Source organism: Mytilus galloprovincialis, chromosome 13 (assembly GCF_965363235.1).
Source record: "Mytilus galloprovincialis chromosome 13, xbMytGall1.hap1.1, whole genome shotgun sequence".
NCBI lineage: Eukaryota > Metazoa > Mollusca > Bivalvia > Mytilida > Mytilidae > Mytilus > Mytilus galloprovincialis.
The window spans coordinates 51970493-51985834 of NC_134850.1; the positions used below are offsets into that span (position 1 = coordinate 51970493).

A 15342-nucleotide genomic window follows, 5' to 3' on the forward strand; every position below is an offset into this window, starting at 1 on the left:
ATATATGGAATAAGAGGGAAAACAAATAACACAATGACCAAGAATTGAAAAATTAATAAAACATTCCACATGAAACTGAATATACACCTTTCAAACTTTTTCTGACAGACGATAGTCTACGCCAGATTGGAATTGGATAATTTTACCCTAGACAATTTTGTAAAAAGAGACTTAGAATTCTACCCTAGCAAAAGACGCTTAGTCTATCGACACCAACGGTTAATATGTTAATAGAAAATGGTAGGATCCCTATAACATGTATATTGTTTATGGAAACAGACTCCTTAACTTACGGATTTGTAAACCGTTGTAACATATGTTTCGTCAAATATACATTTTTGCAGATGTTGTTTATCCTATACTTTCCGATTAGATTTTCCTCTAAGTTCAGTATTTTGCGATTTTACTTTTCTCTTTAATGTATATTGACTCATTGCTTTGAAAATGCATTAACGCTTGCTGGTTTTGCTTTTATCGTGTCTGGTTTTGGAGATTGTCGGAGTGATATAACAATTTGTATGTTCTTTGAAATTTGATTTCGTGGTTTACTTATTTCTGCAAAAATAGCCAAAAGAAATTTTGTCATTTGTTGAACATTTAAATTCGAGGTTCACCTGTTCTACCCACGAAACCAACTTAAATTCTAATCGACGAATAATTATGAATCCACAGAGCGTTAAGTTCGGAATGTTCTTCCAGTTTTTGAGGCATTTTACACTTTCTTATGTAGTGACTTAGAAGAACGACATGAATTGACATTACACAACTGTAACGGTCATCACAAAAGGGTTGTATATACGGTTTGTGGATGTTTTAGCCTACAAGCGACTTGTGTAATTGCGGTCGTTAAGTGTCATATCTATTAATTGAAATCTCGTTGGAGTTTGTCTTATTTTGTTTACTGACAGATATTCCTTGCATAAGTTTGAACTTACCACTATTGGATGCAAACCGCTGAAATTTAAGAAAATTACTTTCAATTTTACAATCAATGTCCCGTTAAAAAAATTTGTCTGTCACCTTAAAAGGTAAATTTCAACTAGCTATACATCTTAATAACCTTCATTGCAATAAGGGTATATATCTTAAAGTTTTTTTTTGATAATTATGGCTCATCACGCCCCTTTAATGACCGTAAATGTGTTTCATAATCGGGTTAATTCAGACTTCAGGAGATCTTAACCCTATCGGTGAACCCGGTATTACCACTTTTGAAGTTTATGTAATCATTGTTCTTATCAGAATAAATTTACGTTATTCGGAGGAATTTTTCTGGTTGAAAAAGGCTTTTAAAAAATGACATCAATTAAAGCTTTAGTTTCCAAGATAGTCAAAAATAGTCAGTAGCTCTGAGCTTACACATGTTACATGAAATGACATTGGTAAATTTGCCTTTTGAACATTTAATGTTAAATCAAAATGTTGGCAAGTTATTGTTTTAAGTTGTTTACATTTAAGTGATACTGGTCAGAAAAATTCAGACAAATTTTAAACTGTTAAGAAAGTATCAAGATCAATGTGGCACTTTTCAGATATACTTGTATATATGTCATGACAAATTTAGGCTCTCTTTTAAGTGTCAATAATGTGCCGACACAAACACATACATCGTTCAGACTAACGATAATTGTGTATATATACTCAGGCGTATGTAAGAATGTCGAGAAATTATCAATATGTAACAATAATATTTAAATTTTAAAGACTATTGTGGATCAGTTCGAGAATAATGTGGACTCTTTAAGAATAAATCAGATGATATAAAGGAATATTGAGTTAAACTGACACTATTTAAAAATATTTCCGCATAATTCGTATGTCGAATTCCTACACACTTTGATAAATCTAGATTAAAGGATATGATATTGTTAACCTTGTCAAAGCATACGATATCACTAATTTTGATGTGCATGCTATTCCCTCAGTTTTTGTTTGTTTCGTTAATTAACGTATAATTATTTAAGAATAAGATTGATCAATACATATTAGAAAAAAAAACAAATATTGATTTGAATTTTCCTCGTGTTCTAATTGATAGATCATGTAATATATGTATTCAGTGCTTTTCCTTCACTGTCTCCGTTTTAATAACTCGCGATGTATCTAAAACTTCGGGATCTGATGACGCATTCTTATAACGCAAATTATTTATTTATTCATTGTTTGGAATCTTTAAGCTTATATAGCTTACCTCTTTGTTCATGTATTCCAGATATCTCTCCTTAAAAAACGTTTTCATCAACTGTTTATAGATCGTCCATTTCCCCTTTTCTAATAGGTACGTAGATACGGCAGTATAATATGCCACCTAAAACGTAACTTTGTTTCATGTCAAAAAAATCAAACAAACACAACCAAATCAGGTAATCTTTAAAATAAAATAAAAAGAACAAAAAAGTTTGAAAGTAATGTACTATTTCACCTATGTCTATATTGTGGACGCGTATAAGGTCTATCCTTTTTTATTTCATCTTTTTGAATCGTGTTTCATTATGAAATTAACAATTTTAAACTTGGAATTTTCAACATTAAGCTTGGAATTTCCAACTTTAATCTTAGAGTTATCAACTTTCATCTTAGAGTTATCAACTTTAAACTTAGAATTTCTAACTTTAATCATAGTAGTATCAACTTTAAACATGAATTTTTAAACTTTAATCTTGGAATTATCAATTTCAGACTTGGAATTTGTAACTTAAATCTTGGAAAAACCAACTTATTTATGAAATTACAATCTGTCGATACATGTATCTTAGTATTGCACAAGTTCATGTTCTTCTCTGACTGTTTATGACGTCTTTACACTAAATCCGTTTGATGTTGGATTAATACGGATTGATAATTTAGTCTTAGATGCATGATTGTTTTATTAGTTCTAGTGGCTTTGACATAGCTGTCAGTTAATTTTCTTGTTGGGATGCGCAAGTTCGCGGTCACGTCCACTTGTATTTTTGTCCAAGCCTTTTTCAAATGATTTTTATAGTTCGTTCTTATGTTGTACTGGTATACCACTGTCCCAATTAAGAAGAGCTAGGATCCCGCTAACATGTTTAACCCCGTTACATTATGTGTGTGTGTGCCTGTTCCAAGTCAGAAGTCTGTAATTCAGTGGTTGTCGTTTGTTTATGTCTTACATATTTGTTTTTTCGTTAATCTTTTGTCCATAAATAAGGCCGTTAGTTTTTTCGTTTGAATTGTTTCACATTTATATTTCGGAGCATTTAATAGCTGACTACGTGGTATTGACTTTGCTCATTTTTAAAGCCCGTACGGTGACCTTCACATGCTATAGTTGTTAGTTTTTTTTGTCATTTTGGTCTCATTGGCAAGCATTCTTTTTTTTATATTAGCCTTCAATTATAAATTAGTCATATGTTTAGCTGATTTTGACCAGTTTGTGTCCCAACGTAAATTAATTCAAAATTCAGCTATTATCAATACTCAAAACAAACATATTATGATTTTGATTTTTTGTTTAAATCGTGTAATTACTAATATTTTGAAAAAGGTAAAACGTTAAACAAATAGTGATACATCAAAAAAATTTAAAAAAATACCTGAATTTACTAAAGACTATAACTTACATATTGTCCCTCTGTCGAAGATACTTCTTTCAAACACACTACAAATAGACCATCAAATCACTGATACATCATAATACACTTCATCAGCCACGATTACAGTGGTTACAATATCACTTGTTGTTTCAAGGATTTTACTAAAATCCCTGATTTTTCAAATTAACTGTAGCATATACGCGATCTCGATATTAAAACCATCTAACTTAATATGCATATAATCATTCTCTCAAAGCTAAGTTATCCGGGACAAATTCAAATAAGATGTCAAACTTAAAATTATGACAACACAAAATCATTACAAAAATGATGCAGGAGTCTGACTTATTTAGAAAAGATGGAATTAAAACCAACAGTTACGTTCTTTTACGTACAGTATATTCTGTTTTTAAAATATGCATTTTTTGGCTGCAAAATTTCCTTCATATCTTTCAGTTTATTTGTTGATCAAATGATTTAGAATCAGTAATAAGGGAACAATTCACGATTATGTTACAACAATGTGAAGTATAGTTGCGTGATATAGCGTAGACATTGTAAAAAGGTACTTTGAAAGAAAGCCCAGGCGAATTTTCAATTTTTGCTGCTAAAAATTTGCACAGGATATAGCATGAAAATTTCCAAGAGGTTACCAAAGACTCCCTTTACACAAATAGATTCGTCGTTCATTTTTTGTTATCGTATATCAATTCAAAAAAAAAATCTGTCATTTTTGACACAATTCAGATATTCGTTTGTAACAAAAAATAGTGAAAACTTTGTTACTTTCATTATGAAGTAATTGATTTTGTAGATAAAAATTCAATATTTCAGGAACAAAATTAAAATAACAATTCCTCTGAAAAGGTTAATTTTGAATTGTTTTCATTACACTATACAACATGTACAACCAAATTTGAAAATAGAGATGAGACAATGCTGAGAAGGTAACGGTAAGAAATTTTAAAGGAGAGAAATCAAAATTTCAAAACTGAACTTTTAGACTTTACAGTCTTTGGATGGTGTAAACTTTCAAATCGTGTACAGTATAATGGTGTATGGCATATGGTGCAATGGTAGAAGGTGTATGGTGCTTTGGTGTAAGAGGAATGATGTGATTTTGTAACGCATATATAGTGTGGTTATCAATGTTTAGAATTATGGAAAGTATTGAACTATATTCTTAATTGTATACATTAATTTACAATATTGTGATCACAATTCGTTTTTTAAAATTAATAAATTATATTGAAGTCTCATGACTTCATTGAAATTAAATCGCATTATGAGTAATTTTGGATGTTATATGTAGTTATATGTGTAAGGTGTATGGTGCAAAGGTGTTACGTGTATGGTGTAAAGGCACAGGTGAATGATGCAATTATGTTCGGTGAATTGTGTAATAGTGTATGGTGTGAGTAGGAAGTTTACACCAGCCAGAGACTGTATCACACGGTTTTCTCTACATAAATTATGCAAACGATCAATATCATATATTTTAAACCAAAATATGAATTCTATGATTGTCCCTCAGCTGCAATATTTAGGTTCATATTTCCCGGTACAATCCTATGTAAAAATGGCTCAAATGCCATTAAGGAATCAAATGCCATAAATTAGATGTTATATATTTTTATTGCAGTTAAGATTTAAATATATAATTTTTTCAGATTTCTTCTAAAAAATGTATACGTAGAATAAAATTAAAGATCTCTTGTATCATATTGAAAAAAAAGATTGCATGGTGCTTAGAAAACCCTGTACTTACATTTGTAATAGGTAATATACACTTGCGTATTTATAGCGAAAATATGTGTAGTCACAGATATATCGTATTGGTCAACCTTTATTTAGAGGAGATAACTTTGACCCCTGACACTGCAGCCCATATATCGTGAACATAATTTATCAGTTTATATAATATGTAACAATGAACAAAATGTATGTGAACAGAAATTGAATGGACAATTGGAAAGCTAAAACCATAATTTTTGTGACATTTTTTGCCTTTCTCGTGTGGCAATATCAAGAAATGGGTCAAAATATGACTCAGACTACTTGTTTCTATAACATTATTTAAGTGAACAGCACATTAAATGACTTGAAAGCACAAACAAATGGGGGTGCCTGAGTAACAGGACATCCTGAATATAACTGGAATCCAAATTAAAGAATTTTGGAATATATATGTTTGTATTGATTAGGTTAAGTATTGATTAGGAGTATGATTAAAACATCAAGTCGACCATTATGAATGAACAAATGCTACACATTAAAATATCGACTTCTGATGCAAGATAAAACAACAAGCATATCACAGATTGTGGAGATAAAAAAGTCGAGTATGTTGAGTGATAACATGTATTTTTTTAATGAAGGAATACTTGTAATGACATAACATCTTGAACTTGTATCAGTGATTAATAATTTGGTAGCGAAAGTTTTGTTCAATTGTCTTTAATCGTTTCTACGTCACAAAATAATCCTAACGCTGTAGATATAACAAAATATAAATGATTTTATTGTATAGCAATATAATATTTCCCACAGGAAGTAACCAAAAGTTAGCGTGCAATAAATTCCAATATTGCACTAGTGCAATAAATCTTCAAAATTCATGACGTCATCAATGTCAAAATCGCAGTTTAAACCAATTTGTACTTTCAAATATTATATTGCTATACAATAAAAGGGTTATTGCATGAATATTGGGGAATATTGTCCCTCGTAGAACTTATATTGCACTCACAAGCTCGTGCAATATAAAATTCTACTCGGGACAATATTCCCTAATATTCATGCAATAACCCTATAATATTTCTTTCTGAGAAAACACATAATTTTATATATATATATAAACATGTATATCTAATTTATTCTAAAAGGATACCTGTAATCATCAGGGTGCAGATGTGCATGATGTGATCATAGTCAGACCGAAACTTGGAAGTATATTGAATGTTATGTAACATTGGACCCAGTTCGCTACTTGATTTCTTAATTTGCATTGACTTCTTATTGTCTCTTTTATATTCTATGTTAGAACGTTTGTCATTTTTCTCTCTAGACCATAAAATGTCATCAGTTGATTCCTGTTAAAAATACAATTTTAAGAACATGAGAACTAAAACAAAACACAAAAACAAGACAGAGCTAAACAACTGTTCTATACAGTTTACTTAGTACAAGATACAAGTATGTTCAATTCCTACACATATTTCTCTTTTAATATTATTTAAAGTATTGATATTAACACACATCTTTTTCCATGTATTCACAATCATTTATGTACTTTATATTACGGAGGTAACAGATGAACGATCATAAAAATCAAAGAGCCAACAAGCACCTTATTCAAAACTATCAGTAATGAAATCTTGTTAAGAGTTATCAAAGTTACCAGGATTATAATTGAGTACGCCAGACGCGCTTAACCGCACGTATCTTAAAATTATGTTAAACGTATCGTAAACCTCCATGTATAAGGGGTTATTTTCATAAATTGTGAATTTGATGGAGAGTTGTTTCATACCAGATCTTCCTATATCTACTCACCTTGAAGCAAATGTGAGGCATTTGGAAAATTGTCGATTTTGCAAATTGTGTTAGTCCGTCTGATGTCATCTTGCCATTTTCAAAGGATATGAGGATTGGTAAAACATCTCCTATGTCAGTGTTTGATCAGTCAAAAGACAATATAATATTAGTTCAAATTAAACGACAATAATGACACATTCCTAGTTGTATTCAATACTTAGGTACTTTTGATACATCGGATAGATACAGTTTAACAGGAGACATGTCATTATATAATTTAATTTTGTTTTTATGCGGAAGATGATCATTCCGGCATCTGTCAGAATGTTAGAAAATCCAACACCAAATACAAAAATTGGAGTGCATATCTTTATAACAAATCCCCGATAAAGGAAAGTTCTGAACAAAGAATCATTGATAAAAAAAAAATAACATATATGTGTTACAATGAAAAACGAAACGATAGCGTATATCAATTTACACATAATAACAACGACTCAGTTATAGGTCAATTGCAAAGCTTCGATAATTGGAAAACTGCTGTGTTATATATATAGCTACGACACAGATACTTGATAACATTTAACCAAATCACGATGATCATATAAAACTGTTAAAAAGATAACTGTAAATCATATATTTTACTTTTTAAATGTAAACATGCTACCCTGAGATCGTTTTTGTTTTTTGTATATCGAAACTTTCTAAAAAAAACCGTACGTTTTTGCGTTTGCTTAAAGTAATTAATCATGCCAATGTCGTCGTCAGTGTTTCGATTTCTTGGTATTGTAAATCCTTTCTCTTTTAGTTTCTAAAAAATAAATAAAAATTTAGACTAGAATTTTATTTTATCAACATTTACTCCGACATTGCATTTCAAGAGTGGGGCATTTGTTTAGCTGTTCCGTGAAAACAAATATCATCATGAACTTTTTTACATGTACTGTCGTTGATTTGTTGAAAGTTTAGGATAAGATAAATATATTAACCTGATTTAACAGTTTATAGCAAATAAACATAGCTTTCGTCTTGTATACATTTGTTTTTTGCAATTTATTTGTCATCACACCAGCAAAAAAAAAGCCTCAAAAACCGTGTTCATGAGGGTTTTAAAAATGCTCAGTTACTAGCTGAATACACCTGACAAATCTTGATCATCTGGTAGCATTCAAATTTCAAACCCATAGTCCTGATCGTCAAACCGCAGAACTAACATATTTTACGAATTCTAAAATCTCTTCTCGTCCTAAAAATTCAAGTGATCTAATCCACATAACGTTTTATACAAAAGATTGTTTCAATCAGCCCTAATGAAAATGGCCCGAGTTAAAAAGTATTTAAACAATTGTATAAGATTGACCATATTGAAAACAGTTTGATGTGTTAAAGGTTTGAATCAATTATTTAGATATCATATGATTATGTTTTTATGTTTTTTGGTATTTGGAAAAATATGGATTAAACGTACCTCAACCATTTTGTGTTCTGTTTTGGCATGGATATAAGACTTCTTCGTAGAATCACTTTCAAACAAAACTGTCTGTCCCACAATATGGCAAGGTAGTTTACTCTTATCTGAAAGATCATAATAAAATTTTATTACAAATAAAACGAACAAAAAACTCTCAATATTAATGGTAAAACGAACAAGTGTTTGTGCAGTGATCAACAAGATATGTTAGATACCAATCAGAAAAAAAAAATAACAATATAGGCTAAAAGCAAAACAAAGTTGCATTACAAATTGATACAAAACAAGTAAAAAAAAAACATAAAAGGGAAAAGAAAAAAATTTTATCAAAAAGGAATGTGATACAAATGAGTTTTTAGTTGAGATTTAAAACATTCTAGGGATTAGCGCGACATTGTCGTAAGGGTATACGATAAAGTTACAAGGGAAAAGAGGGTGGGGATTGGGGGAGGTGTGGTTACTGAAGATGCAAACGTAATTTATTTTTGCGACGTCAAACTATGACATATAGGGAACAAAATTAGTTTTCGACTGATTTTTATCATTCAAACTTAATTAACTTGAAAACGAGTTCACGGCCCCCTTTTTTCTAAGTGCCTTTTGATTTGATTAAACAAGAAGAAAATGTGTGCAAATTTTCATGAAAACTTTAATAGTGTAATTTTTTAAAATTTGATAAATAGACAGCAAAACATGTTGTTTTTGATACATTCGTGAACATTTGATAAATATGAGTTATTTATCAAAAACAAATTGCCAAAGTTTAAAAGACATTCATTTAAAACATAATTTATAAATACACGTTGTAATTTAAAAAAGCAGCTTGTGTTAATTAATGTTTTAAAACAAAAAAAATATTCATTTCTGGTGAAAGGAAAATTACGCCCACAAATTCGAATTTCGAGCAAATATGTGAAATTTTGACCTCACTTTACTCAAAAACTAGCAAATGAAGGTATATCTTTTTATCACATATTTGACGTAATCAGGCAAAAAATAGCCGACTTGCAAATTGTAAGCAAAATGTATCGTATGCCCTGAAATTGTTCGGAAGATTGTTCCATAGAGATGCCGCTGCCAAATCAAATTGTTTTTCGCCGTACGTCTTCGTCTTGACTTTTAGAACGATAGGTAGTTTTGTAGAACTCGAACGCAGAGATCGATTTGGCACGTGTCAATTGAATATTTCCCTAATGTAAGCAGAATCAATGTCATTCAAAGCGCAGTACACATACGTGATTGTTTTGTATTGTTGTCTCTTTTAGACGAAATCAGCAAGTATCGGTGTAATATGTTTATGTTTTCTTGTCCTGGTGATAAGACGAGCTGCTGCATTTTGTATTTTATTTGTAATCTGTACATCGTAGTCACGGTGATACGGTCAGCAGAATCTTCCAATTATCAAGTCTGGATCTTACTAGACTGTTCACTAGTGTCTTGTAAGTGGTTGTTGTTTGAAAGCTGCGAATGCATCAAATACTTTCCATTTGAAAATGACAAGATTTTACTTTTGCTTAAACTTGTTGTTTTATCATAAGATGTTGATCAATGTTTTTCACGCAGCATACTCTACTTATTATATAATGGCCAACTTTGAGTTTGAAATTTTGTACACTTGCCTAAAGATATTTCGGTGTAATCAAGTTTTGAAAATAGTTCTCGAAGTTGTCTAGCGGCTTGATAACCATGCACAGTTGTGTATCCTCCGCATAGCAGTGATATGTCATACCATGACGACGGTACACTTCACTTATTGTCTTCGAGAAAAGAGTGTACAATTTCGGTCTAGCACGGAATATTGTGGAACACCGAATTCAAGATAACATGATGTTGATGTTCCAATCACCATACGCTGAAGTCTATCCACTTTTGATATTAATAAGAACATCAAAATCGTATTACAAATCATTATCAACCCCTTGTGTGTTACTCATTATATCAATGACCTCGAAATTAAAATCATTATTGATCGATACTAATTAATTGTAGCCTTATGCTATCGATTTATGATCAACTAATTAAAAAGTTGCAGCAACCTTTTAAAACTTAAATATCAGCAATCAAACCTATAGAAATGTGAAATTACACATGCGTGATTTTGGCAACGGACTAAGCCTGATAACACATTTATATCTATCTTAAAACAAGAAGTAAAACTGATACATACGTCACATTTTTGGACTCCAAACGTGGCACCCGTTGTGTTGTTCTAATAAGTACCAACCCGATCGAAAAATAATTAAATATATGTGTGTTTTTACTGACTTAATGCGGAGTGGGTCAGTAAACATGGTAATTGAAGTTGACACCTACTATACTCCTGTGTTTTAAGTCAAATACTATATATGTTTAGGCACACACATTATGATAAAAAGATCCAAGACCAAAGGATAACAACATAACGTCCATTTAAACGATTGCCTGCAAGCTATGTTGTAGTTACCTGTTTGTTTATATTTTGGCCTTGCCTTATTTCATAGATTATGTTGGTAAATGAAATATCATATGCAATGATCTCCAGTAGTTCAGTAGTTTGTAATGAAATACTACATTTGAAAAACATTGCATGACCTTACTTGCAAATTCCATGATTTCATACATAAATTTCATCTTTCCATCATCTGTGTCTTCTTCGTGATCAAATATTAGATACAAGGATGGTGGTCTCTTGTCCTGTTTAGGATGTAAAATAAACAATTAATTCCTTAAATTCGGTTATGAACGTTGAAAGTTTGAAAAAGAAAAAAAACTGAATTGTTTAACTATACTTGAAACTAAATACAGAGTATCATGAATTGTCCTCTGAGGCATACTAAAGTCGTATTACATATAAACGATTTAATGTCAAGTTAATCAGAATTAGAATTCCTAAAAGTGTTTACACATCCTGGCGGTTTCTGCGGGTCAAAACAATTGGTACATGCCAGTATTGTTCGATATAAATATGTGCAAATGATAATTAATAGGGCCTAAATTTAGATAAACAGCTCGCCTTAGAATATATTGATTACGATTGGTTTGGGGTTTATGTAATTTTACGTTATATAAATACTTTTTCGTTTACCCAAACGTTTATCGTATACAGCTACGACATTGCCTTTATTGTGCAAATATCAAACGTGAACGTTTTCAAGACATGCACAAACTTCGCATGTAACACAATACACCCGTGGTCAAATGATCTTTCTTCTTGTGAAACACATACCAGTTCCATGAATGCGTGTTTTCATTGAAACATGTAATAAAACCTGTGTGTGTGTGTGTGTGTAGGTGTAAAAGTTAGAAAAAACAACAGTTTTATAACTGTTTAAAGATGAGAGGGACCTTTATCATGTGTACTCTAACCGATCCTTGGATTTTTTTAGTAATAATATCCATATCTGATTCACGTATCCCCTAGAATGGGTAGTTTTACAATTACTTGAAGTCTTGCTTTCATTACTCAAACAATTAGTTTTGAATTATTAAAAACTGGTTACGTGGACACGTGGAAGATCAAGCAATTTAACGTTGTGTGTAAGGAGATGTATGTAATGTCGACATTCAATACAATAATCAAAAATCTAGTGATTCGTCTAACGTTGTAAATCTAGCAATTGACGGATTTTTATTAAGAATGAATTTTGAAATATACATGTGGAAAACATATAGAATTTTTACACGCATCTAGAATGAAATAAATGAACATTTTTATAGTTCGTTCTTATGTTGTACTGTTATACCACCATGTTAGGGGAGGGTTGGGATCCCGCTAACATGTTTAACCCCGCCGCATTATTTGTGTATGTGCCTGTCCAAAGTCAGGAGCCTGTAATTCAGTGGTTGTCGTTTATTTATGTGTTACACATTTGTTAATTCGTTCATTTTTTTTACATAAATAAGGCCGTTAGTTTTCTTGATTGAATTGTTTTACATTGTCTTATCGGGGTCTTTTATAGCTGACTATGCAGTATGGGCTTTGCTCATTGTGGAAGGCCGTACGGTGACCTATAGCTGTTAATGTCTGTGTCATTTTGGTCTTTTGTGGATAGTTGTCTCATTGGCAATCATACCACATCTTCTTTTTTATATGACAAACTTCCAAAGAAGGCAGTGATATTTCTTTTTATATATATATTTGATATGATATATATATATTCTATGCGAACAAGATATTCTTTTGTGCAATTATTGGAATATGTTAGTATATCACTTTTTTTACTGATATTTTAAATAAAACATCGTTTGAGGCATACACTTAAATGAATGAGTGGGAATCAAAAGATTCATTTAATCATTCTTTTTTAATCTTGAGTGTGATTTAAATGGCGAGACTCAAAACAAAATTAAATATTTTACAATCGTTCACATAACAAAACAGTGACTTTTTTTTATAATTTGTAGACGACTCCATGAAAGTTTATCAGATGTTTATACATGTTTTGGTTTCAGAATAAAAGAAAACAAAAAAGATATTTGAACACTTAGAGCTTTATAAACCAAACATGTCTAAACATGACACTGTGCATTCCAAGAAATTTCGTAGGAGGTTTGTCTTTGAATATATCTATATGTTTTATTTCTTTTATGTTAAGAGAAGTGGTACTTTTAAACAACTGGTCTAAATATTTTTTGTTTTAGACAATATGCTTTAACTTGAGTATATATTGAGTACTAAAATGTATGTGTTCGATAGTACAATGTATGTTTTATTAGATGTTCTATTAAAACTCATACATGTATTAAATGAAATTAAAAACTAGAGGCTCTAAAGAGCCTGTGTCGCTCACCTTGGTATATGTGAATATTAAACAAAAGAAGCAGATAGATTCATGACAAAATTGTGTTTTGGTGATGGTGATTTGTTTGTACATCTTACTTTACTGAACATTCTTGCTGCTTACAAATATCTCTATCTATAATGAACTTGGCCCAGTAGTTTCAGTGGAAAATGTTAGTAAAAATATACAAATTTTATGAAAATTGTTAAAAATTGACTATAAAGGACAATAACTCCTTAGCGGGTCAATTGACCATTTCAGTCATGTTGACCTTTTTGTAAATCTTACTTTTCTGAACATTATTGCTGTTTACAGGTTATCTCTATAATATTATTCAAGATAATAACCAAAAACAGCAAAATTTCCTTAAACCAATTTAGGGGCAGCAACCCAACAACGGGTTGTCCGATTCATCTTAAAATTGAAGGGCAGATAGATCTTGACCTGATAAATAATTTTACCCCAGTCAGATTTGCTCTAAATGCTTTGGTTTTTGAGTTATAAGCCAAAAACTGCATTTTACCCCTATGTTATATTTTTAGCCATGGCGCCCATCTTGGTTGGATGGCCGGGTCACCGGACAAATTTGTTAAACCCAATACCCCAAAAATGACTGTGGCCAAGTTTGGATTATTTTAACCCAGTAGTTTCAGAGGAGAAGATTTTTGTAAAAGATTACTAAGATTTATGAAAAATTGTTAAAAATTGACTTTAAAGGGCAATAACTCCTAAAGGGATCAACTGACCATTTCGGTCATGTTGACTTATTTGTTAATCTTACTTTGCTGAACATTATTGCTGTTTACAGTTTATCTCTATCTATAATAATATTCAAGATAATAAACCAAAACTGTAAAATTTCCTTAAAATTACCAACTCCGGGGCAGCAACCCAACAACGGGTTGTCCGATTCATCTGAAAATTTCAGGGCAGATGGATCTTGACCTGATAAATAAAGGCAACAGTAGTATACCGCTGTTCAAACTCATAAATCCATGGACAAAAAACAGAATCGGGGTAACAAACTAAAACTGACGGAAACGCATAAATATAAGAGGAGAACAACGACACAACACTACAATGTAACTAACACACACAGATTTTACATTATGTCAGATTTGCTATAAATGCTTTGGTTTTTGAGTTATAAGCCAAAAACTGCATTTTACCCCTATGTTCTATTTTTAGCCATGGTGGCCATCTTGGTTGGTTGGCCAGGTTACCGGACACATTTTTTAAACTAGATACCCCAATGATGATTGTGGCAAAGTTTGGTTTAATTTGGCCCAGTAGTTTCAGAGGAGAAGATTTTTGTAAAAGTTAACGACGCCGGACGCCGGACGCCGGACGCAAAGTGATGGGAAAAGGGCCAGGTGAGCTAAAAAAAGGATTTTCCCATAATTCCTTTTTTGAAATTTACCACAACAATTATGTATATCCAATGAATGTACATAGCGCTTTTACAATCATTAGGATCAGCTATCAAATTAATATGACCTTGTTTGTACGTCCCTTTACGTTACCAAGAAAATAACAGTTAATTTTAGACAAACATAAAACAAAATTTAGCTGTATTATACCTCCGCCATACTAAGCTTATTTCAGTAGGTTATGTTTTGCAAATATATCCTAAGGACTGCAACACTTCATCAGTTGAATATTTATTCAGCAAGTTCTTTATCAATCAATCTATAAGAAATAGAAATACGAAGATCAAAACATTAAGTATAGCCTATTCATGACATCATTTTTAATTGATTTTCTAACAAGCTATTGATCTATTATCATAGTTTGATGTGTTTGCGCTTAAAGTTTTTGCCATTTGAATAAGGACTTGTTGTTTTGAAATGTCCCAAAATAAGGAGTGTTTTTATTTTCTTCACTAATCTTGTGTGTTTTTTTTTCCCGTAACAGTTGTGGACTGTGGCATTTTGTTTTACTTGAGTTTCAACATAACCTTTTAGAATTATATTGCACTTGGATTTGCATATACTAGAGGCTCCAAACTACAATATTA

The 15342-nt window shown here is 31.3% G+C and overlaps 1 protein-coding gene across 3 annotated transcripts in view; it reads right to left on the reverse strand.

The window, feature by feature from the left end:
* The window catches only part of LOC143057010 (uncharacterized), a 60395-nt gene extending 45381 nt beyond the window's left edge, over positions 1 to 15014 (reverse strand). For all 3 annotated transcript variants that reach the window (XM_076230236.1, XM_076230235.1, XM_076230234.1), the window contains exons 1-9: positions 14906 to 15014; positions 11142 to 11238; positions 8563 to 8669; positions 7815 to 7905; positions 7113 to 7222; positions 6448 to 6649; positions 3585 to 3622; positions 2192 to 2308; positions 936 to 954 (exon numbers count right to left, since the gene is read on the reverse strand). In XM_076230236.1, the coding sequence (XP_076086351.1) occupies positions 936 to 954; positions 2192 to 2308; positions 3585 to 3622; positions 6448 to 6649; positions 7113 to 7222; positions 7815 to 7905; positions 8563 to 8669; positions 11142 to 11238; positions 14906 to 14914 (790 nt within the window). In that variant the 5' untranslated portion in view covers positions 14915 to 15014. The remainder of the gene's footprint in view (positions 1 to 935; positions 955 to 2191; positions 2309 to 3584; positions 3623 to 6447; positions 6650 to 7112; positions 7223 to 7814; positions 7906 to 8562; positions 8670 to 11141; positions 11239 to 14905) is intronic.
* Positions 15015 to 15342: the final 328 nt, after the last annotated feature.